This window comes from Hemicordylus capensis, chromosome 13 (genome assembly GCF_027244095.1).
Source record: "Hemicordylus capensis ecotype Gifberg chromosome 13, rHemCap1.1.pri, whole genome shotgun sequence".
NCBI classification, from domain to species: Eukaryota; Metazoa; Chordata; class Lepidosauria; order Squamata; family Cordylidae; genus Hemicordylus; species Hemicordylus capensis.
In genome coordinates, this window is record NC_069669.1 from 22,378,205 (window position 1) to 22,403,422 (window position 25,218).

The 25,218-nt window shown below is 47.1% G+C and overlaps 1 protein-coding gene across 11 annotated transcripts in view; it reads left to right on the plus strand.

Annotated features, from left to right (window-relative positions):
• Positions 1–25,218, plus strand: part of DNAH3 (dynein axonemal heavy chain 3) — a 112,607-nt gene that overhangs the window by 56,385 nt on the left and 31,004 nt on the right. For 9 of the 11 annotated variants that reach the window (XM_053276363.1, XM_053276370.1, XM_053276368.1 and 6 more), the window contains 18 exons: positions 700–808; positions 2,633–2,746; positions 3,566–3,742; positions 5,038–5,129; positions 6,062–6,281; positions 6,484–6,618; positions 7,514–7,625; positions 7,980–8,221; positions 9,146–9,246; positions 10,040–10,145; positions 11,537–11,666; positions 12,314–12,553; positions 15,817–15,920; positions 16,524–16,818; positions 18,840–19,019; positions 19,936–20,059; positions 21,222–21,378; positions 22,913–23,056. In XM_053276363.1, the coding sequence (XP_053132338.1) occupies positions 700–808; positions 2,633–2,746; positions 3,566–3,742; positions 5,038–5,129; positions 6,062–6,281; positions 6,484–6,618; positions 7,514–7,625; positions 7,980–8,221; positions 9,146–9,246; positions 10,040–10,145; positions 11,537–11,666; positions 12,314–12,553; positions 15,817–15,920; positions 16,524–16,818; positions 18,840–19,019; positions 19,936–20,059; positions 21,222–21,378; positions 22,913–23,056 (2,782 nt within the window). Of the gene's footprint in view, positions 1–699; positions 809–2,632; positions 2,747–3,565; positions 3,743–5,037; positions 5,130–6,061; positions 6,282–6,483; positions 6,619–7,513; positions 7,626–7,979; positions 8,222–9,145; positions 9,247–10,039; positions 10,146–11,536; positions 11,667–12,313; positions 12,554–15,816; positions 15,921–16,523; positions 16,819–18,839; positions 19,020–19,935; positions 20,060–21,221; positions 21,379–22,912; positions 23,057–25,218 lie in introns of those variants that run through there. The other 2 variants (XM_053276373.1, XM_053276374.1) reach the window with 2 other exon arrangements.

A 25,218-nucleotide genomic window follows, 5' to 3' on the forward strand; every position in this document is an offset into this window, starting at 1 on the left:
GTTTTTAATACTTTCTTCTTTAGTACTACCAGACAAATATCATCAGTGAATCAGCTTTTGCAGTAGAACAGATTATTATGATTGTAAACACACACACACACACACACTCTCTCTCTCTCTCTCTCTCTCTCTACATGGTAGTACCTGAGCTGAAGGTTTGTGACAGAAGGGGTGCGTTTCTTCAGTTACCACATGGTATTGGCGGTTCTGGGCAAGGTGGACTATTGACCCCTGTTGCTATATCATACCATGAAATGTCCGTAAAATTTGGGCTGGGGCACAGCAAGAGTCCTGGGAATGTTCATACCTTTTTGCGTGAGGTTGACAGGGTGGCCATCCTCACATTTTGAGAATCCTGTTTCTAGATCCAGTTAAAATGTATAATGTTTCACAAAAGTCAGGGCACAGGCCTGAATGTGTTCTTTTACTTTTGGCCAGTTTACTTTGTGGAAATGGTGAGAGAATTAAAATATTTCCTGAGGTGAGTAAAGCAATTAAAACAGAAATAAATCCACAGATACACGTGCAGGAGCAACGTCTCACTTATTTTAATAAGCATGCCCTCACTGCAGTCCATGGAGAACGAGGGCATGCTCATTGTTACCTGGCAGGGAACTGGGAGGATGCAGCTGGCATCTATAAATAATGTCCCTTGTGCTTATTTCCACCCCCCACCCCCACCCCCACCCCGTGTCTTAGAACATTGATGGGAGCTTTGAAGTTAAACCTGGGAGGTGCTCCCGAAGGACCTGCAGGGACTGGCAAGACGGAGACCACCAAGGATCTAGCAAAAGCCCTGGCGAAACAGGTAGCCCAGTCGTAATTCACGGTGACATCCCCTCTCTTCTTCAAAGACGTTCTTCTTGTAGTAATCCCTGTTTCCTGGATTAAAAGCGCGCAAATACTGGAAGACACTGGCAGGGGCCTCGCCACCATTGTGCAAAGCCATGTAGTGCACCCAAGCCACAGAGGCCCAAAGCGGGGGGGGGGAAGAGGGCCACCCCCCTTGCTGCCTCCTCCCCCTAGGGTGCTCGCCCTCACCTTTGTGCCTCCCCACTGCCACCCCCCCATTCGCGGCCACCACTGTTTTCACCCCAACTCCAGACTGGCATGGCCCTGATCCCAGCGAGAACAGGAGGCCCCTTGAAGCCTGTTCCGGCAGGCAGGGACAGGGTGGGAAACACAGCCGGGTGGGTGGCCAGGAGTGAGGGGCGAGCAAAGGGTTGCCCTTTGGGTTCTGCCCCTGAGCCGCCTCCAGCCTGGCCAATGCCGCTGCTGGGAGAAAGGGGGAAGATCTACGAGCTGGTCCATCAATCATCTTCATTAGGGGCTTTGCCCAGCATAAGGCAACCATGAAACTGTCATCAGAAGGGAAAGATTAAAAGGATACAACTACAGTTTAAAAACAGTCAGTGCCTATGAGGGCTGTGGAGCATACTAAATGAGGGCTGTGGAGCATACTATGACTGCAGCATACTAAAATCATATTGCTATAAAACTAAGGACTATGAAAAGCTATGAAATTGGCTAAAAATGTCATAAGGTGAAAGCATAGAAGTGAAGAGATTAACAGCAAGATTGTTAAAACATTCTATGTCTATGAAGACAGGTTAAAGATGATAACATAAAAGTCACTGCATTGCTGTACACTAAAATCTGTAGAAAGCTCTGGAATTAGTTAAGATTAGGATTACATTTTAGATTAAAATTAAGATAACTGTAGGAGTGCAGGGCGGGAGATTAGCGGCATCAGTACAAGCGTGGTGGTGGTGTGCAGAGGTGCCTTTTGCCAGCTACATCTAGTACGCCAGCTGTGACCATACTTGGAGAAGTCAGGCCTGACCTCCGTCACTCATGCACTGGTAACATCCAGATTGGACACCTGCAATGCAGCCTACATGGGGCTGCCCATGAAGACAGTTTAGAAGCTTCAGCTGGTCCAGATTGCTACTGCAAGGATGCTCGTGGGCACAAGTCGCTTCATGAGTGTCGCGCCCATCCTGTGGCAGCTTCACTGGTTACCAGTCTGCTTCTGGGCTAGATTCAAGATGCTGGTCTTGACCTTTAAAGCTCTACCCGGTTTGGGGTACCTGTTGGGCCACATCCGCCGATATGAACCTGCCAGGGCCCTCTGCTCAGCATCTCAGGCCCTGCTCATGACCTTGCCAATAACAGAGATCCAGCTGGCGGGGACTAGAGACGAGCCCTTTTTGGTGGTGGCCCCTTGGCTTTGGAGCGCCATCCCCGAAGAGCTTTGCCATGCTCCCTCCCTCAGTGTTTAAAAACACCAATTAAAAACACAACTTTTAAAAAGAGGCTCCTAAATGTTTTATCTGCTGCTTATATCTGGTAGGTTTTTTAGTTCTCAGTTTTTAGCTTTTTATTAATAACTTTTAATTTGAAACTTTTAACATTTGTAATTTTAAATGTGGTTTTAGCCTGGTCTTTTAATTTGTTTAATTTTATTACTCTTTTATTTTACATTGTGTCTATTTTATTAGTATTGTGAGTTGTCCCGAGCACTAGTGTACTGGAGGGGTGGGGTATAAATATTTTAAATAAAAATCAAAAAATAAATGTAAGCAACAACTTTGTAACAACTTGGAGTGACGCATTTTGCCACTTGTTTCAGTGTGTCGTCTTCAATTGCTCTGATGGTCTTGATTACAAAGCCATGGGGAAGTTCTTCAAAGGACTGGCACAGGCTGGCGCTTGGGCCTGCTTTGATGAGTTCAACAGGATTGAGGTAACGGCTTAACGGACGGAGGCAGCTGGGAGAACCAAAGTCCACTGCCATAATTTGCAAATGACGAGAGGCATACGTAGAACTGTTCATCTGCTGCACTGCTCGGTTTTCAGTCTAAGCCTGGGTTTTATCGTCATGTGCATCCCTCGTGATCTAGGCTGCATTCTCACAATGACAGGGATCCTGGTTGGAAAGTTAACCAGGATCAGTGAGCTCCACACTGATTGTGAGAACGCAAAGTTCCAGGGCAATCCTAGTCCAATTGCTCGGGTTAAGCAGCAGTTAACCAGCATAGATAACTAGGGTTGACGGGCAAAGACTGATGGGGCCACGGAGGCCAGCAGCAACGTGGGGGGTGAGCAGGAAGCACGTGGGGCAGGTGAGCGTGGGGGTCAGTGCAGGCAGCAGGCCACCCAAACCTTTGGGGACAGGCTTCCACCTGTGTTTCACCATCACGATACCACTGCGGTATCGTGACCAGACAGTGCAACTGACAAGCAGGAGCCCCATGAATAAAGTGGTGACGATTTCATATACTTAACTAACTTCAAACAGACTAATGCCCCTCTATTTAGGCTGTAGTCGTTATGCTGGATTCCCCCGCAGCAGCGCACCCTGGTAGGTCCCCTCAGGGCGACAGGTCTAGCTGCCTCTCTGCATCCTTCATTCATCACATCATTTCCAAGGACAGGGAGCTGTATGCACGGCCCCCAGCACAGGACTGCAGAGCCCCAACACCCACAGGAGATGAGCTTCTGCACTGGTTCGAGGCCTGGTGCCTTTTAGACATGATGGTGCTCTGTTTGGGTTGTTTGCTAGGTTGAAGTACTGTCTGTCGTGGCACAACAGATCCTCAGTATCCAGCAGGCTATTATTCGAAAGCTCAGAACGTTTCTCTTTGAAGGCACGGAGATTTCCCTGAATCCAACCTGTGCGGTATTCATCACGATGAATCCTGGGTATGCTGGCCGAGCAGAACTTCCCGATAACCTGAAGGTAAACCTTGCCATCTTCTGGTGGCATTGAGGACCTCCAAGCCCTTGGAGGAGCCGGTGCCTCCCTTCCCATCACTTTCCCTGCTATCAGCGCATCAGCACTGGTGACAGGTGAGCGGCTTCAACTGGAGAGGAGGCAGAGGAGTGTCAGGCTCATCAGAGCAGCCCTGCTGGATCAGGCCCAAGTCCCCTCTAGTCCAGCATCCAGTTTCCCTCAATGGCCCACCAGATGCCTCTGGGAAGTCCACAGGCAAGAGATGAAGCATGCCTCCTCTCCTGCTGTTGCTCTCCTGCCACAGAGGTATTCAGAGGCATCCGGCCTCTGAATCCAGCTGTCAGAACTAGTAGCCATCAGTAGCCAACTAGTAGACTCGTCCTCCATCCGTTTTTCTAATGCCCTTTCAAAGCCATCCAAGCTGGTGGCTGTTGCTGCATCCCGTGGCAGAGAATTCCAAAGATTAATTACGTGGTGTGTGAAAAAAGTACTTCCTTTTCTTAGTCCTTAATTTCCTGGCAATCCGTTTCATGGGATGACCCCTGAGTCTAGTGTTGTGAGAGAAGGAGAAAAATCTTTCTTTCCCCTCCCTCCACACCATGCATAGCTTTGTAAAGCTCTGTCATGTCTCCCCTTTTTTTACTCTAGGCCCGAGGGCTGCCCCTTTAAGACTGCTGCTCACCAGGCAGGGAGGCAGAGCCTAGCAGGTGGCTCAGAGGCATTCAAGAGCTCAGACTTGCTCTTGTCTGGTCCACACATCCAGTGGCTCTGTCCGTGGCCCTTTCTGCCTTGCCTCAGCCGCCAGAACTCATGGGCTCTGAGCAGCAGGTAGGATAGGACTGACCAAGACCAAGGCTGGGTGGGCCAACTTGAAGATCTCCAGCTGTTGTTGGACTACAACTCCCATAATCCCTGGCTGCGGGCCATTCTAGCTGGGGATAATGGGAGCTGTAGTCCTCAGGTTGGCCTGGCCATTCCTGGACTTGGAGACTGGTCTGAGAATCAGGACTTTGGCAATTTGAATCTCACCTCTGCCATGAGCTCCTAAACATCCTTAGAAAGAACCACGTCCTCAGCCTCAACTCTGCACCTGTAATATGGGCATAAGACCACCTTGCTGGTTGCTATAACGATTAACTCCAGAAAATAAACGTGAAGTGCTTTGCACACTCAAATATGTTGTTGTAAAGCACTCAGAGAGGTAAGTTTGGGGAGGTGCACAAATAAAATAAAATGAATGAATGAATGAATACTGCTATACAAATGTTAAGTATTAGTTGCCTCCTTCTGTCTTTATTTAGGCTTTATTTCGCACAGTAGCCATGATGGTCCCAGATTATGCTTTGATCGGTGAAATTTCCCTTTATTCCATGGGATTCCTTGACTCAAGAAGGTAAGTACTTGTTTTAGATTTTGTTTTTGTTATACTTGGTAGGGCTTTACCTGTGAGTACCTGAATGTCCTGCATGAAATTATCTCTTAGGGGAAATGTGTGAACAGAAGAACTGTTCATGGAATCTTGCTGTCTATAGGTCTCCTCTCTGAGATGTTTTCATTTCTCCTAATGCTCCAGCAACAAATCTATGTAGCACTGCTTGTGTGTGCATTTGTGTATTCAGACGTGTGTGCGCAGAGAATGAAAGGCGTCATTCTTCAATGAAGAAACTTCAAAGGGAGAACCAATGTGAAATGGCTAAATTTCCGTATACGTTTCAGAAACTAAATTTAAGATGTTCTTTTATTTAAGCTTTATAGATCTCTTACACACCATGGTCATTTGAGTCTGGTGGGCCACTGTGTGAAACAGGATGCTGGACTAGATGGGCTTCCTTGGGCGTGAGCCAGCAGGGCTGTTCCTGTGTTCTTATGTTATGTTCTAACCTTCTTCATGCAAGCATGTAGGTGCTCTTCCCAGTGCAGCCCTATCCCCGGTGGGGAATATCTCATAGTGCTCACACTTCTAGTCTCCCATTCAAATGCAAACCAGGACAGACCCTACTTAGCAGAGGGGACAATTCATGCTTGCTGCCACAAGACCAGCTCTCCTCCCCCACCAAAAATTGTTTCGCCTTTGGCCAAAACAATAACTGTTTCCAGTTATTAGAACCTTAACTAGCCATCACCATTTACCCCCAAATGAGAAAAGAATCTGTGACCTGCTACTTGGATTTTCATATATTTTGAACTATCCCATAATTATCTCTTATAATATGACTTGGTTTCATGTATTTTTAAAAATTCAGCTGCTTCTATGTGTAGATGTTTTCTTGATTTTTCCATGGTGTTTGCTGCTTATAAATTGCAATGTATCATAATCTTTCACAGTCTTGCCCAGAAAATTGTTGCTACCTACCGCCTTTGCTCTGAGCAGTTATCATCGCAACATCACTATGACTATGGGATGCGCGCGGTGAAGTCAGTCCTGACCGCAGCAGGGAACCTAAAACTGAAGTACCCAAGTGAAAATGAAAGTGTGTTATTGCTCAGGGCACTGCTGGATGTTAACTTAGCTAAATTCTTGGCGCAAGATGTTCCTCTGTTTCAGGTGAGATAACAAGTAAAGTTATTTAGATGCTGACGGCAAACAAATATTGATGAACGGTGGTGATTGATTCAGAAGAAAGTTCTTTCCATTGGTTTTTAACAACTTGAAATGCACTTGTAGATGACTTTGCTCTCAGAACTGCTGCTCTTATCTTTCTGACAATCTGTTTTGAAATGGAATTCTCTTTTCTTTCATTTCACAGGGGATCATATCTGATTTGTTTCCTGGTGTGGTTCTTCCAAAACCAGATTATGAACTCTTCATCCAAGCACTGAATGACAATATCAAGAAAATGAATCTCCAGCCAGTTCCATGGTTTATTGGGAAAATTATTCAGGTTTTTTTGTTTTGTTTTTTAACGTGCACATAGGAAATGTATACAGTAGAATTTTCTCACTCATATTTATTTATTTATTTTTATTTGCATTTATATCCTGCTCTTCCTCCAAGGAGCCCAGAGCAGTGTACTACATACTTAAGTTTCTCATCACAACAACCCTGTGAAGTAGGTTAGGCTGAGAGAGAAGTGTCTGGCCCAGAGTCACCCAGCAAGTTTCATGGCTGAATGAGGATTTGAACTCGGGTCTCCCCGGTCCTAGTCCAGTACTCTAACCACTACACCACGCTGGCTCCATAGGGACATGCCTTGTTGAAACCTGCCTGAAGTAAATGAGTGAATTGAAATATGTAGCTCTTTAGAGCATAAAAATATGCCAGTGGGATGCAGGTGGGCCTGGAAACTGTCCTGTTCTTGGCCGAGCCAGGTCTCCACCATGGGAGGGATCAAGGAGAGATGCAGTACTCCGACAGTTCTGAGGAGAAAAGGGTCAAGACCTTGGATAACTCCAAGCAGGAACCCACAAGAGCTGAGTCTAGCAAAATAGGAGGGACGAGGCCCCAGCCACTACTTGGAGCAGACTCCTGGTCTTGGTGGCTGCTACCAGGCAGGGTGAATGGGTCCTGCTGCCCCTTCCATGAATCTCTGCAAAATTTCTAGCTGTGGCTCTGCTATCATCAGACTGTTTCAAAGTAGAGTGGTTTATACAAACGGCCCCAGCACAGGACTACCAAACCCCAATGCCCACATTAGATGAGTTTTGCTGCCACTGAATAAATGTGTCTCTTCCCTTTCCGTGAATTCCTTCTGTTCTTCTAAGAGAGAAATGAAATGTCATTGATGCAACACTCTGTTATGCAATGTATTTATTGCAGCATTCATGTCATTGGCACAGATTTATGAAATGATGATGGTGCGCCATGGCTACATGATCGTTGGAGAGCCTCTGGGAGGCAAAACCAGTGCCTACAAAGTGCTAGCTGCCGGACTTGGGGATCTGAGCCAAGGTAATCTCAAGTGCATTTTGCCCGAGGCCACCTTAGTCAGGAGAGCTTTGGCTTCATCTTCCTTTTGCTCTAGAGAGACCTTCACTTTTTATTGTGAGTTTCCCATTGATTGTAGGTCACCTTGGGCCACAGCATACCAGAGATGTGGCTGAGAAATGTTACAAATACTGTAAAGAATAACTCACTGTCACTGCAAAGAGCCTGCTCGTTCTCTGGAGCAAGGGGGTCTCCCTCTGGAGTCTCAGTATTCTGGGCCTCAGTCTCAGAGGCCTCCTTGTCAGGGGAGAATTCGGAGGTAATCCTGACAGCGTGCTGGTGGTTTCCCATCTTAATCAGAGAGACTTCTTTTCTCAGACAGTTCGACGGAGGAATCTGCAGTTGAGTACAGAATTATTAACCCCAAAGCTATCACAATGGGGCAGCTGTATGGGTGCTTTGACCCCGTGAGCCATGAATGGACGGACGGTGTCCTTGCAAACACCTTCAGAGAACAAGCTTCTTCCACAACTGAGGACAGGAAGTGGATTATCTTTGATGGTCCTGTGGACGCCGTTTGGATAGAAAACATGAACACCGTGCTGGATGACAACAAGAAGGTATCCTTGCAGCTTTCCTGCGAGACTTGAGCCCATCAGACCCCACTGTTGGTTGTAAGAGGTGAAGCTCCTGCTATGTGGCAGCTGCCGGTCAAATGGGGCATAATTTGTCAGGAGACAGAAGGTTGGGTTCCAAAGAGCTGTTTAAGGGCTTCCCCTGCTGCCATCTCCCAAATTGCTTTCATTCCCTTCCTTCAGTTTCAAGGGAGTGTAATATGGCACAGGGGACTCTTCTTCAAGAAATCCAAATCCAAAGCTATCTTGGGCACACTGAGCTTTTCATTTATTGACTTAATCAGATGGGTGGCATCTCACACTTTCCCCAAGGATCCCAGGGTGGTGTTTATATGGGGTTATCTCATTTTAACCCCATGTACAACCACCCTAAGTGGCGCAGCGGGGAAATGCTTGACGTAACAAGCAGAAGGTTGCCAGTTCAAATCCCTGCTGGTACGATATCGGGCAACAGCGATCTAGGAAGATGCTGAAAGGTTACTGCCTGGGAGGAGGCCATGGTCAACCCCTCCTGTATTCTACCAAAGACAACCACAGGGCCCTGTGGGCACCAGGAGTCAACTCTGACTCAACGGCACACTTTACCTTTACCTTGCAACCTCAAGAAGAGGGGTGAAGTCAGACATAGCCATCTTAAGTGCATTTGAATACATAGTGGTTGCCCTGAAAATACAGCCTGGAAAATTAAAACACTGAAACGTGCATGCAAACCATTTTTGCCACATTTAAAAATGTTTTATTTGTGTATGTGCATTATTATTTTTTAATTATTATTTACTTCCATGTTTTTTAACCTACAAAAGTAAAATGTTCACCATCCAGTTGAAAGAAGTGGGAACAATAGCCATTGTTCTAAAATCTCTGCCCTACGCATGACTCGACCATTGTTTTACTGTGTTTTATTTTCAGCTGTGCTTAATGAGCGGTGAAATCATCCAGATGAGTGCAAAAATGAGCTTAATCTTTGAGCCAGAAGATCTGGAACAGGCATCGCCAGCAACTGTCAGCAGGTAATTCAGCGGCTGGGTGCTTCCCGTTTTCTGTTACAAAACTCTGCTGGCCTCCCCAACTAAGCATTTTGTTTTGGATTTTCTGGTACTTTATAAGAACATATCCTCAAAGAGATGCTTGCCTATCTCTGGAAAGAGGTGGGTAGACTTCAGATTTGCAAGTTCTTCTTTGTTTTTTGCTATACCCACAAGCTCCACCAGCCAGAGCTAAGTGCAAAATAGTGTCTCAATGGGGCAAAATCCTATTCAGGCCAGTGCAGGGGACCTTAGGAACATAGGAAGCTGCCTTTTACCGAGTCAGACCGTTGGTCCACCTAGCTCAGTATTCTCTACACAGACTGGCGGCGGCTTCTCCGAGGTTGCGGGCAGGAGTCTCTCCCAGCCCTACCTAGAGATACTGCCAGGGAGGGAACTTGAAACCTTCTGCAGATGCTCTTCCCAGAGCAGTCCCATTTCCTATCTTCCAGTGCTCACACATGTACTCTCCCATTCAAATGCAAACCAGAGCAGACCCTGCAATTCATGCTCGCTACCGCAGGACCAGCTCTCCTTCCAGCTTCCAGGTCATGTTCTCATTGAAAGAGCCCCATCATGCATGTGGTAGCTATGCTGAACATGTGTAGGGTGGGACCAGGGACCAGTGTTCACACAATGCTGATTCCTCTCCCCTCATGCATTCAGCATCACGTCTATAAGGATCATCTAGAGTCACACGCAGGCTGAGTCCATGTGCAGGAGGCCTCCTTTTGCGTTGCGCAGGAATCTGAGCAAACCACCTCTTTGTCTCCCCCAGGTGTGGCATGATCTACATGGAACCTCACCAGTTAGGCTGGAAGCCTCTGAAGGACTCGTATCTGAACACGTTGCCCCCAACTTTGCATGAGGAGCACTTAGAACTGGTGTGTGGGCTTAGTTGTGTTGTGTTTTGCAAATATGCTTCTCCTTAACCATTTGTGGGGAAACAAATGGAATGTTTGCTGTAGTGTCCCCTGGGTGCATACGGTCAGACACAGCTTGAGTGCCAGGTCTGCTGGGGATCCACACTCACCCCTCTATGGCCAGATGTATGAAGCTCCCTTCCACTGACCTCGGACTCAGGAGACCTCTTCACACCATCGAAAACTGGGTAGGACGTGCATCCCACCCAGCTTCTGGAGCTGTGTGCACTCCTGGTTTTTGATTGTGTGTGAGCAAACAAATAGGGAGAAGCGATTGTCTGTGAGGAGGGAGCTGGGTAGGACCTTTCTAAAATCCTGGGTGCGAGACCTGGGTAGGACACCCTCTTCGCCAGCTCCTCTCTCACACACGGTCACTCTCCCCTCCTCCTACCTAGCTGTTTGCTCACACACAATTGAAAATCGGGAGTGTGGACAGCTTCTGAAGCTGGTTAGGAGGTTTGTCCTACCCAGTTTTTGATCATGTGAACTGATCGTGTCCACACAGATTGGTAGTGGCCTTCCAGGGTTTCAGTCCTTCTGAGAGATGCCGGGGGTTGAAATTGAGACCACCTGCATGCAGAGCAGCTACTCTGCTACTGAGCTACGGTTTGATATATTGAGCTTGTATTGTATTGAATCAGACGGCTTGTCTAGCTAGCTCAGTACTGTCTACACTGATTGGCAGCAGCTGTCTAGGATTTCAGACCAGGATCTTTCCCAGCCCTACCTGGAGATGCTGCTAGGGATTGAACCCGGAACCTTCTGCATGCAAAGCAGATGCTCTCCCACTGAGCGACAGCTGCATCCATTTAGTTATTCTAGTGCAGGCCTGCTCAGTTTAGGCCCCCCAGCTGTTTTTGAACTACAACTCCCATCATCCCCAGCCACAATGGCCAATAGCCAGGGATTGTGGGCAGTATATAGGCCAACATCTGCAGGAGGGCTGAAGTTGAGCAGCTCTGTTCTAGCAGGATAAGCATGTTAGTTTGCTACAGCAAGCACAAAGCAGCTTAAAAACTGACATTTAATGCGGCTTAAGATTTGTGGGCCAGAGCCCACTTCACTAGTTGCATGAAATGTTGTCCTCAGTTGATATGTAAATAGACAGGCAGAAAAACATGTAATTATAGGGCCAAGAAGTCATGAAATGCAGGAGATATCATCTGTGATATTTCTGTGCAAAGTTCAACTGTATATGGGGACCGTATGCTATCACCATCAGCAATCACACCATCATTGGTAGCTGTGCTTATTCTAATTTAACACCTGTACTGGGTATTAGCAGAATATGACTATTGGTAGTCATGTGACTTCTGCAGAGTTTAAAAAACCGTCACCCCTTTCTCTTGTAGGTCGATGACATGTTTATGTGGCTAGTTCAGCCCTCTTTGGAATTCATTCGCCATCACTGCAAAGTCATCGTCCACACATCACCCATGCACCTGGCCTTTACTATGATGAGACTGTTCACCTGTTTGCTTGGTAAGGATCCTGTGAGCGCCATCTTCCACCCAAAGTAGAACCAGGCAAGACTAGACCCCGGTTGATCTTACTGGGAAGCAGCTTCAGGCTAGATATACGGAGGAATTTCCTAATAGCCAGAATGGTTGGACACTGAAACACTCTACCTGGTTTAGTGGTGGGCTCTGCATTTGTAGAGGTTTCTAAACAGAGGCTGGACAGGCCTCTGTCAAGAGTGCTGTAGCAGATTCCTGTGCTGGGCAGAGGGCAGGGCTAGGAAGTTTCCAAGGTCCCTTCCCACTCTCAAATGCTAGCTTCCAATTCCATTCAGTCATGTCCTCCTTCCTGCTTCTACATTGCTGATGAACACCTGGAGGTTGATAAACGCTGCACAAAAGCAATCAACATGATTATGCTACATGCAGTTGGTTCAAGATTATTTTTATGTAGTGTTTCACCATGGCACAAAAGCATCTTGATGCTGCATCTGCATGTTGGTAATGTAGATGGAGAACCAAGGTGCAAATGAAGGGGAGGAATGTTATGGGAGGAAAGCTAGTCTTGGGCAAGAATGAATTGTCCCCTTTGCTAAGCAGGGTATTTGTATTTGGATGGGAGGCTTCACGTGTGAGCACTGTAAGATATGGAGCTCTTTTTAATATTTTTAGATGAGATAAAGAGTACTGGTGAAGACGAAGGGAAAGAGCCCATGTCCAGTCAGCAGATCACCCTGTGGCTACAGGGTCTTTTCCTTTTTGCCTTGGTTTGGACCATTGGTGGCACCATCAATGCGGAGGGCAGGAAGAAATTTGATCACTTTTACCGAAATATTTTGATGGGCATAGATGATGACAACCCACGTCCGAAAAGCGTGAAGCTAACGAAAACACATTTGTTTCCAGAAAGAGGTACCTTTTCACAAATATAATTATGTGGCTTTACCATCTGATTTAATTTGTATGCTGAAAAATAATGTATCTTTGATGTAGGTTTAGGTCTAGTCACTGTCACAAGGATTTGGTGAAGTGCTAATCTTGTCTAGCCTTTATTAGTATATAGAAGCAGGTACATTCCCCAGGTTGTACCTAATAGGATTCTATTTCTCTGTCTCAGGTACAAGGTGATTCTGTTTCCATCTTGGTCAGATAGTACATAAGCCAGCTGCGGAGGTCGGTACCATCTGGGGGAATGGATGCTCATGGTGATTTTTGAGAAGGACTACATTCTTAGAGATGGCAAATAGGTCATAGCATGGCAAGACTTCCGGCTCTCAGTGTGTTATCATGCTTTGCTTGCCCTGACCATCGGGCCTGCTGTGACTGAATTTGCTATGGTGTTTTCAAAGCTTTAAAAGTTTTAAAACATTTGGATTTAAATTGGTCCCACTTTGGGACAAATTTGTCCAGGGCGGCTCAGAAATTTATAGCAGCCATGACAACTATGGGCCTATCTCAAGTTGTCTCAGGGCCGACTCGTGTTGCTGGTCACACTCTTGATCTGGTCTCCTGCTTTATCTATGTAAACCACTTTGGATACTTTTGTTGAAAAGCAGTATATAAATATTTATTGTCTTTTACTCTGATCAGGGTGGTGTTCCATGGGTGGGGACTCCTGTGATTTCCCCCTTTGTCATGGATGGCCCACCATCTGGTTAAGGTTGGACTCACAACCATGTCCTACCTCCGCAGGGGTGAGGGTCCTATTAGGATAGTCTGCCTGAGATACAATAGGATTCCAAGAAGCCTTGGAAGGATTTAGTGTTGGCTCTGCTGGTGATCCTGTTGATGCCCTGGTGGAAAATTGGAACAGCAAACCCATCAGAGCAGGAGACATGATCACTCCTAAGCATCCTCTCCAACCCACTTCAAAACTGGCCCCTTGGTATATGAAAGAACTATGGGGTCAGAAGTGACAAGGTAGAAGACTGGAACGCAAGGGGGAGAAAGACTCAACTCAAATCTGACAGCTTACAACACAGAGTGCATTGAAGATCTATGCTCAGGAGATACATGTGGAAACTAAGCAATTCTTTTCCGCCCATATCGCATCTGCAAGCTCACATCCAGTGGAGTTGCTCAAGGTTGTGAGAGGGCTAGTACATGTCCCTCCTCCCTTGAATTAGAATTTGGAATCATCAATTACCCGCTGTGACGTTTTTAATGAGTTCTTTGTGGATAGACTCAGACCCCACAATTACTGCAGTGTCTGATGCGGAGGTGTCCAGCAACTCCTCTTGTGCTTAGACGGCATCATTTTCAGTTTGTGACTCCTGAGGATGTGGACAGGTGCTTGGAATGGTGTGGCCTACTACCTTGTCTGACATGGTTTATACTGTCTAGCAGGGTGTATGTTGTAGATGGCCTAGTAGATATTTTAAATGCTTCCTTGAGGGAGGGCAGGATGCCTCCTTGCCTTAAGGAGGCAATCATTTGACCTCTTCTGAAGGAGCCCACATTGGATCCCTCAGAATTAAGCAACTATAGGCCTGTCGCCAACCTTCCATGACTGGGCAAGGTAATTGGGAGGGTGGTGGCCTCCCAGCTCCAGACAAATTGATTATCTAGACCCATTTCAAACTGGTTTTTGGGCGGGCTTGTGGGGTGGAGACTGCCTTGGTTGGCCTGATGGATGATCTCCAATGAGAAATTGATAGAGTGCACGTGACTCTGTTGGTCCTTTTGGATCTCTCGGCGGCTTTCTATACTATTGTACATAGTATCTTTCTGGAGCGCCTGAGGGGGTTGGGAGGCACTGCTTTGCAGTGTTTCCATTCCTACAACTTGGTTCACAAATTTGAGAAATAAATGAATAATAAAAACACAAAAACTGTTGGTGAATTTGATTGATGTTGTCAGAGGAATGAAAATGAAAATTGGCAGGAATGTTCTCCAAAGATTATTCCATGGACAGATGGCAGCCGTTTGTTCATTGTTACCCTTACTCTGACCTTAACCCTGACCCTTTTCTCTGTGTGAAAATGACTGCAATTTTGCCTAATTGTTCAGGGGGTGGGGATAAAGGAAGAGTGATAATATACAGGAAGCTGTAAGTACAGCAATGCTATCACCTCTTTCCTTTCTCTGAGGGTGGTGGTAGTGGTAGACATTGCCAAAAATCACTGTGAGCATTCGTTCCCTAGGATGATCTCGATGGCCAGAATCGGTGCTCCTAGCTGGGATCCCAGCATTGTGTATAGGGTTAGTGTTGGGCAGAGGATTGGGAAGTGATCGCGTACGAACAAGCAAGCCCAGCTGGGTAGCGTGGGCAGTGGGCCTTCTCTATGCGACATCAAATCCTGGATCACTGATGTCAGCTGCCCATGCCGCCCATTTGCGATTGCTGGTTGCACATGATCACTTCCCAGCTGTTTGTCCGACATTACCCCCGTCTACACGACCCATTTTGGGAGCACACATAGTCCTGGAATCTCGGCTGGGGGCTCCTCCCCTTTGCATCAGATCGTAAGGACCCACCCTTTGAATATTTAGTGGCAAACTCATAAAAGGACAGTTCAGCTGCATTAGCTGCAGCGACGTCATCAACATTTGAGGGATGTTTGTCCTTTTAACATCATTGGATATGTGTGATGATTGTTCTCCCTAGACTCCCGGAGGGCATTCCTCACCACTGGGGTTAAACTCACCACTGGGGTTAAACCCTGGAACAATAGGCAGGGTTCCAGTTCCAGAAACCTCTCCAGTGGGGTGGGCAACAATCTTCCCAGATTGGCCCTTCCTAGTAAGCAAGTTGGTAGTGCTGATATGTTAGGAATGTTTATGTTTTTATATATAATAAACATTTCTATCTGTACAGTTTAATTTGTTATGCTTGTGGCTGGTTCAAAAAGAAATTATTTAACAATCTACCCTACTAAGATATAAACTGGAAGTTCAAGAGCACTGGATGATTTTGATTTTGATGGGAAGGTATAGGGAGAAACATATCAATTTTCTATCCTTATTTTTGCACATCATATGTCCATGACTGTCGAGCATTTTAAAAATAGGAAATATTCACATCAGATCGAGGCCAAAAGTCTATATGATTTGATGTCCTGAGTCTTGAATTTTGCTGAAGCATATCTAAATATTATAATCTAAAATAGAATCCAAAGCCTTTTCTGCTGCCTAGAAGTGAGATTTCCTGTTGGCTTTTTCTTTTTGATCATTAGGGACCGTGTATGACTTTTATTTCCATAAGATAGCCAGTGGACAGTGGAACATGTGGACAGAGTATATCACAAAGGAAGAGCAAACTATTTCTGCTGGAACAAAGGTAGGCCACACTGGAAAGGTGAATGCTTATTGTGATTTTTGACATGGGCTACAGTATACCTCTAGAAGTGGAAAAGAGGGGGTGGGTTAGTGATAATTTCAGCTTTCATTGTGTTCTCATTCTTTTATTGTCCTGACCTATTAGTCCTGCAGCAGCCAAATTTGCAATAGTGATTTTTAAAAAAAACCTCTCAAAAAACCTCTCAAATTTTATCAGTGTTGTCAGAGGAATGGAAATGAAATTTAGCAGGAATGTTCTTCAGAGATTACTCCAGGGAGAGAGGACAACAATTTGTTCATTGTTGCCCTGACCCTTTCCTCTGTGCAAAAATAACTACAATTTTATCCGAATGGTTAGGGATTAAGAAGGGGTGATAACACAGAGAAAACTGTAAGTGCAACAAGGCTGTCGCCTCTTTTCCATCTCTGGGGTGGGGGTAGATCACTATGAGCATCCATCCCCTGAGATGGTACTGATGGCGAGAGAGCGAGAGAGAGAGAGCGTTATGATGGTGATGGTGGCTTTGCTAGTTTGAAATGGAAGATAGAGCAAGAGGTTTGCCGTGCACTGGTGCCCCAATCTCTAACCATCTCTTTGCAACAGGTCTCTGAACTTATAATTCCAACCATGGAAACTGCCAGGCAGAGTTTCTTCCTAAAAACCTATGTGGACCATGACATTCCTTTGTTGTTCGTGGGACCCACTGGCACCGGCAAATCGGCAATCACCAACAGCTTTCTGATCCAGCTTCCAAAGACAAAATACACCCCCAACGTCATCAATTTCTCTGCTAGAACCTCAGCAAATCAGACCCAGGATATCATTATGTCAAAACTGGACAGGAGAAGAAAAGGACTCTTTGGACCTGCGGTGGGGAAAATGGCCATTGTGTTTGTGGGTAAGATGTCTTGAATGTCCCAGTTAATGTAGGTCAGGGGTAGTCAATCTGTTGTTGAATCACTAGCTCCCATAGTCCCCAGCCAAAATTTATTGTATTGATTTGAGTTTGTTATCCTCCTGGAAGTTTTTCACACATGGCTTTTAAAGCCCTTTAACTTGCATCTCTTCCAAAATGGAGGGGGTGCATTCACATATCGGCCAGATTTACCCCGAAGTCCATGGGAGTTATTGGGGAGCAGTTCACACACAATTCGGGTTTTTCGCTGCGTGTTAGAGTGTAGTCCAATTTATATCTGGGGTTTGGAAAATCCACTATTTTCGTCGGGTTTGGGGGACAACTTCAAGTTCGCAGTTCAGCCTCCCAGTAAACTCACTGTAAAGCCTACTCTGTGTAACAGTCCCTGGCCAATTGAATGCTGGTTTTAGCTTGCTTTATATGACCATTCCTTGCACATGTAGATGTCTTGTTTTTATGCCTTTAAACCATTATGGGTAAAATTGTATGTTTAGGAAAGTGGTAGGGAAATTGTTAAAATAACATAAAATACATATTGCTCAATCTGTGATTTCTCTGTAATAAATCCAGCATGTGAGGGCTGATTGTTATCTGTTTCAAAATGGGAACAACTAACCTTTTCTCATATTTTCTTATGAGCCTGGGAAATAGGGGGCATACCCTCTATTTTCCAGGCTCACAAGAAGATTTGCAGCAATCTAAAGCAAACCTCTCGTATCAAGGGGTCTTCTCTTACAGATGTAACCTCAGGGGTGATGATGCAATAGATGGAATGTTGTGTTTGGAAATGGGAAACCTAAGTTTAAATTTCCCGTCAGTTATGAAGCTTATGGAGTGATCTTGGGCAATCCACCGTCTCTTAACCTACCACCAACTGTGAGGAAGAACATAGAACATAGGAATATAGGAAGCTGTCATATACTGAGTCAGATCATTCGTCTATCTAGCCCAGTATAGCACAGACTGGCAGTGGCTTCTCCAAAGTTGCAGGCAGGAATCTCAAATCTTGTCCTATTAAAAAAACTTGTCCTATTTTGGAGAAGCCAGGGAGGGAACTTGAAACCAGAGCGGCTCCATCCCCTGAGGGGAATACCTTATAGTGCTCACACATCAAGTCTCCCATTCATATGCAACAAGGGCAGACTCTGCTTAGCTAAGGGGACAAGCGATGCTTGCTACCACAAGACCAGCTCTCCTCTCAGAGAGAGAGGAATTTTAAAACACAGTGAAAAGTGATGAAATAATTATTCTGCACTTCCAGTTTCGTTACATTCGGGCCTCCTGGAAATATCTCTGGTTCCCTCTTTTCTTCTTTCTCTCATACCTCCCTCTCTTTCATTTTGTTGACTGGGGTAAGGAGCTTTAAAGATCTTGGCCCTAAGGAAACAAGTGAGGGAATGCATGAATGAATAACTCTATTATGACCAGCTATATAGTAACCAACACATAAAATACAGCAATATATAAGATGATTTTTAAAAATAATAACGCAACTATTGACAACTAGAAGGAGAGCCCACTACCATCCCGTGACGGGATCTGCACGCCAGCACACAAAATAGGGCTACCTTGTAAGTAATGGGCTGCTTATCCAATAAAAGAAAAGAAGCACAAAATCCATCTGTTTGGCCAGGGAAATACATTAAATGAGTTAAAGTTAACTTGCTGCCTAGGTCTCTATAATAAAGTGCAGTAAAGTAGAAGATGCCCAGCAGTTTCAGTGGCCCTGAATCCACATGGACAAATCCCTTTGCTGAAAGAATATTGTTGGACCTACACTCTCAGAGGGCAGGCGAGAGGGCATTAAAACGTGCCCTGGAAAATGCTCTCCGATGTTTGGGCACAACCAAGGTAGCAAGGTAACCAGCAGGCTCTGAGCGAAGATTCAGCCTCCATGGTTCAAAATTCTTAGTCAATTTGGGGTTCCACATCCAAGACACAAGGCTCTCTCTCTCTGGCCCTCTCATTGCCCTGAGTCAGTGAAGCCTCCTTATTCTTCCCAGATGACCTGAATATGCCCGCCAAGGAGGTGTACGGAGCCCAGCCCCCCATTGAGCTCCTGCGGCAATGGATTGATCACGGCCACTGGTATGACAAGAAGGATACGTCCAGGCTTGACATTGTCGATCTCCTGTTTGTCTCCGCAATGGGACCTCCAGGTGGTGGAAGGAACGATATCACAGGTAGGTCATTTGCCAAATGCCATCTCAGGGTCTACCACAGACCTTCATCTTATGTTGGTCTTGGACCGTAATAAAGATGATTGGTTGATTGATGCCACGGACCTTAGCTTAGACAGCTGGTTAAAGGGGAAATGCTTACCCCCTTTCTCCCCCAACCAAACACTGACTGACAACATCCTGACTAATGAAGCACTGATGCAACAGGATAAGCACCAGAGTAGCACCAGTGTGTCGGACTGACATAGCACTGGGGTGGGGTGGGTTTGTGTGTGTGAGAGGAGAGGAGGGGAATTTCAACGACCAGATTTCAGTCATCTGAAAATATGTCCCCGAGGGCTACAGGCCAAGCTGGGGTGATGCTTGTATGCAGGATAACCTCTTAGCTGTGGAAAAGCCTATCATAAAGTAATTGCTGACAGGCAAAACATTTACATGAAGCCAGTCAGGGGCGTAGCAAGGTTGCATGGGCCCAGAGACAAGATTTTAAAATGGCGCCCCCCTCACTGAAGCTCAGCTCATGAAGTAAAGAAATCTTAAAGGAGGCTGAATAGTGGTAACAAAAAGCAGAGTAATATCCGTTGCTACAATAGAACATCACCCTAAATTATTTTTTAAAAGGTTTTGTAAATTGTGGACAATGCAAGTCATTGAATGGTACTAGAGAAAAACATGCTGTTCTGGTAGCTCCAGGTCTTGACACTCACACCAGTTTTGGAGGATGAATCCAACTGAAGGAAGCCCGGGCGGGTGCGTGGCTGGGAGTCAGTCATGTGACTTTCCTCTGGGTGCCCCCCCCCAGCAGTGGGCCCCCAGACAACTGTCTCCCCTTGCCCTATTATAGTTACGCCCCTGAAGCCAGGGGGGGAAACCCAATGATCCTAAGCCTTGCTGTGCCTTCCTCCTCCACATTTCCCAGGGCGCTTCACACGACATTTGAATATCATTTCCATCAGTGCTTTTGATGATGAAGTGTTGACCAAGATTTTCACTTCCATTGTTGACTGGCACTTCAGCAAAGGCTTTGACCCTACGTTTATGAGGTAAATGACTTTTCCTTAGGTGGGTTTCTGAGGCCATGAGAGCCTCTACCCCTCGCACCGCATTGGCAGCCTTCTTGCTCTGACAGGTGGGGAGTGCATAACCATATTTATTTCATGCCAACAGTTCCTAAGCAGCAATGCAACACACAGAGAGTTTATGGTCCCTGTCCAAAGAAGCCTAACGCTGTTTTTTTTTTTTTTAAAGACAGAAAAATAAGGGAAGGGATAGGAAACTTTTTGGTAAAGAAAAGGGGAGGTTGGACCTGGGCACTTTCCAGATTAACCCCTCCCACCGTGTCACAACATATCTGCTAAGTGTGCTTCTGCACTTCCTGTGTTGTGACACTGCAGTCCCTATGCTGGCAGCAGGGTGCCATTCACATTTCGGATGCCTTGTTTTGGGTTGTATCGCTGCGATTTAATGCTATAACGTTGTATGTCCATTGCAAAAAAGTAGCTGTATTTTCCATTGTAGAATCTGGGAGTCGTTTTCAATTCGACCCTAACCCTAACCCTGCCAGTTCTAGCGGGTAATCTGGAAAGTGCCCAGGGGAGAATTAGCTGGCAGCAGAACAAAGTTGAAAAGATGGATAGTCCAGACTCCAGAGAGGGCTTTATGGAAAGAGTTTGGGGATGGGGCCACAGCTCAGTGGAAGAGCCTCTCCTTTGCATGCAGAAGGTTCCACGTTCAATCGCTGGCAGCATCTCCAGGTAGGGCTGGGAAAGACTCCTGCCTGGAACCTTGGAGAGCTGCTGCCAGTCAGAGTAGACAGTGATGAGCTAGATGAACTAATGGTCTGACTCAGTATAAGGCAGGTTTCCTATGTTCTCTGCGACAAGAGGCAATCACTTTTCAGTTAATTTACTGAAAAGCAGCGAACATCTTCAGCAGTTGCAGACTGCCCCCTGAAACCCTGGAGAGCTGCTGCCAGTCAGTGGAGACAATCCTGAGCTAGGCGGATCAAAGGCCTGGCCCAGCATAAGGTGGCTTCTTCTGTTCCTCTCTCTGAGTTTGCAGAAGGGAATTGGAGAAGGCGAAGGCCTTGACGCGACAGATGGAAAGGTGGGCTGCAGGGTGCCCAGTCAGAGTGGCAGAAGGGAGCAAGCAAGGCGTAAGGACTTGTGGTTTTGTTCATTCCTTGTTCTTTTCTTCTTCTCAAAGACTTGGCAAAATGCTGGTCCATGCTACCATGAATATCTACAAGCTGGCTGTGGAAAACTTCCTCCCAACGCCTTCAAAATCTCACTATGTCTTTAATCTCCGCGATTTCTCCCGGGTGATCCGAGGAGTGCTGCTGTGTCCACATACCCATCTGCAGGTGTGCTGCTCTTCTTCTCTCCATCCCCAAGCCCTTCCAGTCCCTTCTCATGTTGTAATCATCCCAGCAACCCTGTAAGGTGGGCCAGTGTGAATATCCTGTTTCTGAAGGTGGAGCCTGAAGCTGGAAGAGGGTAGCTTGCTGAAGGAGTTCATGCAGACCTCAACTTCCTGATTCATCGCTGACTTCCTTGGCTGCTGAACACACCGTTGCGCAAAATATCCCAGGTTCAGTCCCTGCTGGCAGCATCTCCACTTAGGGCTGAGAGAGACTCTGGCCTGAAACCCTGGAGAGCCACTGCCAGTCAGTGTAGGCAAGCCAGGGGCGTAACAATAGGGGGGGCAGGCAGGGCACGTGCCCTGGGCGCCACTCTGGTGGGCTACGTGGGGGGGCGCCAAAAAGTGGCATGCCCCCCCAACCCCCCTGGATCGTGCGGCGGTGGCGGGCGGCGATCCCGCCAAGTGCGGCGGTGGCTGCACTTGGCAAGATCGCTGCCTGCCACCGCTGCACTCGGCGATCTGCCGCAACCGCCGCACTCGGCAATCTGCCGCCACTGCCGCACTTGGCAATCCGCCGCCACCTGCCAACACCGCGCAATCTGCCGCCGCCCACCACTGGTGGTGGCGGATCACCGAGTGCGGCGGTGGCGGCGGATTGCCGAGTGCGGCGGTGGCAGCGGATTGCCGAGTGCGGCGGTGGCGGCGGATCGCCAAGTGCATCCGCCGCCGCCGCACTTGGTGGGATTGCCGCCCGCCACCGCCACACTCAGCGATCCGCCGCCGCCTGCCAACACCGCGCAATCTGCCGCCGCCGCGCTCAGGGGGCGCTGGCGCAGGTATGTGGGGGCCTGGGGGGGCGGGGGGAGGGTGCAATTTCAGGGGCAGAGCTTGCCCTGGGCGCCGTTTCCCCCCGTTACGCCACTGAGGCAAGCAAGGGTCTGGCTCAGTATAAGGCAGCTTCTTCTGCACCTAGGTAATCTTTCTCTCCCAATTTTGGGGATGGAGTCATAGCTCAGTGGTGGAGCATCTGCTGCTCTGCATGCAGAAGGTCCCCGGTTCACTCCCTGGCGGCAGCAGCATCTCCAGGTAGGGCTGAGAGAGGCTCCTGCCTGGAACCTCGGAGAAGCCGCTGCCCATCATTGTAGACAGTTCTGAGCTAGATGAACTGATGGTCTGACTCAGTATAAAGCAGCTTCCTTTGTGCACCTGGAACAATGAACAATATTGTACACAATTGTCACAGTGTTGCTGAGTCTACAGTTAAACCGCTGAGATTCTTGAGCCACTGAGAAGGTGATTCAAATATTGTGTGCGTATGAATATAGCTGAACTGGACCTTTGACTTCTGCAGACCTTGGAAGTGAGCCAGCCTAAAATCCCGCATGTTTGCTGATCAGGTCCTGTCCATGTCAATGAAAAGGCTTCCAGGAGCCAAGGGTTAAGATGGATCATTAACTGGTGTGTGAATGTCTCCGACCATGTGTTTAAAACCAAGTGTGCATTTCCTTTTCTTCCATTTGTCTGTTCTTTGGCAGGATGGAGAAAAACTGATCAGACTCTGGATTCATGAAGTGTATCGAGTCTTCTATGACCGCTTAATTGACGCAGAGGACAGGAAGGTGTTCTTTGAAATGGTGAAGGAGACCACCTCTGACTGCTTTAAGCAGAGTGTTGAGAAGGTATGTTGAGGTGTGCGTTCATTTTGAAATGCATGAAAGAACAAAATGAACGAGCCCTTCATTTCCCCCCGAAGCAGAAGACTTTGGATTTAAGATGATGCCACACTTTCTAATATTAAAGGGCTCAGGAAAAAACCTTGTCTTGGATTCTGGGAAATAAGATATTTGTTTCAGCTATGGAAACAACTGCGAACTGAAATGAAGTGTTTTCAGTTGTTTTTTATACATGTCACCATTACTATAGTTTATTATATCTTTGGACTAGTATGCTCTGTAGGCTCCCAGTTATTAGCAATACAAACACGCCTAATATATCAAAAACCGTATATCAAAAACAGTTTTAAACTATAATGGTTTGAAAGATCAAGGAGATTTTTCTTGGAGTTGCTAATCCTAAACTACCAAACAAGTGTATTTTCAGCTTGATGGTCTTTTCGATACACGCTGGTTGTGGAGGACAGCAATGGAGGATTTTTTCATTTTGCAGAATTCGGCAGACCAAAAGCAGCAGATAGGCATGAAGGAAATCGTGCTGAATGACTAGCAGATGAACCTTCTTTTGCTCTTCACCCCCTCACTGCCTCCTTCTCCTCTCCTCTCCTCTCCCTGAACAAATAGGTTCAAAGCAGATCTGGATCGAGATCCGTCGATACCCATAAGAATGGGTTCTGCGCCTGCGCAGGAGTCACGCGGTAGCCATGCCTGAGCTTGTCGAAGCGCCGAAGCCACGCCCCCACGCTGAGCGTTCTATATAAGGCGTGTCTTTGGCGCGAAGTCCCTCAGTTATTTTCCGACCGCCTTTGCGTTTGGACCTCGGTCTGCCACCTCAGCTGTTGGAAAAGTTCCTCTCTACATTAAGAACGAGTTCATCCTCTACTGACTGATTTTTGGTTTTGACGACGGACTGGAAAGCGACCTTTGTTTGGAATTTGACTCGGACTGACTTCTCGGTTTTCCCGGTTCTCGACGCGGACTGACTGACGACGATCCCGGCTCTTCGACCTCGGAACGGACTCCACTACGAGTGTGAATATGACTGAGGAGAAAAGATCTTTTAAATGGTGTGAAGGCTGCAGGGCGAAACTCCCCTCCAAGGACCTTCACGACCTTTGCTTATTATGCCTCGGTGAGGAACATAATGTCGCCTCCTGCAAGATTTGCCTCTCTTTCTCGAAGCAAACGAGAAAAAACCGAGCGCTACGCCTTCGGGCCGCTATTTATGACGTGGTTCTGAGCCCCTCCACTCCGGGTACTCCTCGTCCCTCGACATCGACTTCGTCTTCAAAATTGCCCCCGAGGGCGGAGTCGGCACCTCCATCAACGTCGAGCCGCCACCGAAAGTCTTCCTCAGCATCGAAGAGAGTTGATTCTTCGAAGCCTACTTCGATACCGAAGAAACATTCTAAGTCGAAGGAATCTCCAGCTCCTTCGCGTGTATCCAAGTTATCCACATCGACATCGAAACCGGTAAAGTCAACATCGACGCCGTGTACATCTTCTTCATCTTCCCCATCGAGACCGGATCTTCGTTCAAGTGGACGTAACGACTCTCCTTCTGGGCGTCGAAACATAGATCGGCATAGTTCTCCACCTAGAAAACGTCGAAGATCCCCAGACCTGCCTCCTCGTACTCCATCTCCACCAAGAGTATCGAAGTCGTCAGCTTTACCATCAACATCGGGGATTCCATCGACCACTGCAGTGCCACCAATGACGACTGATCAGTCGGCGCTACCTGCTCCCTCGATGTCGACAGCTCAGTCGATGCCGACAAATCCTTCGATGTCGACGGCTCCTTCAGCATCGACAGTTGCCTCGATATTGACTCCTGCTGTTCAACCGGTGCTTGCCTCGACGTCGATTTCGATGCCGATTGCTCGAGCTCTATCGCCAGCTCCGACCCCACTACACTCGGCTTCGCCATCTACACCGTCGGTCGGTCTTCGAGATACTGTACTGCACACCCCGGTCCTCACTTCTCAGGTGACGCCACGCTGCCCACCTCCTGCTTTCGAGATCATAGACGTCGATGCCGAGGATATTCTACCATCAGCGACTCGCTCACTGCTTTCGCTATTGGACTCAACGTCGAGTAGACGGACAACCTCTACCTTTAAGGGTTTCTTGCCAACAGATGCAGGCCCATCTCAACCTTCAGTCTC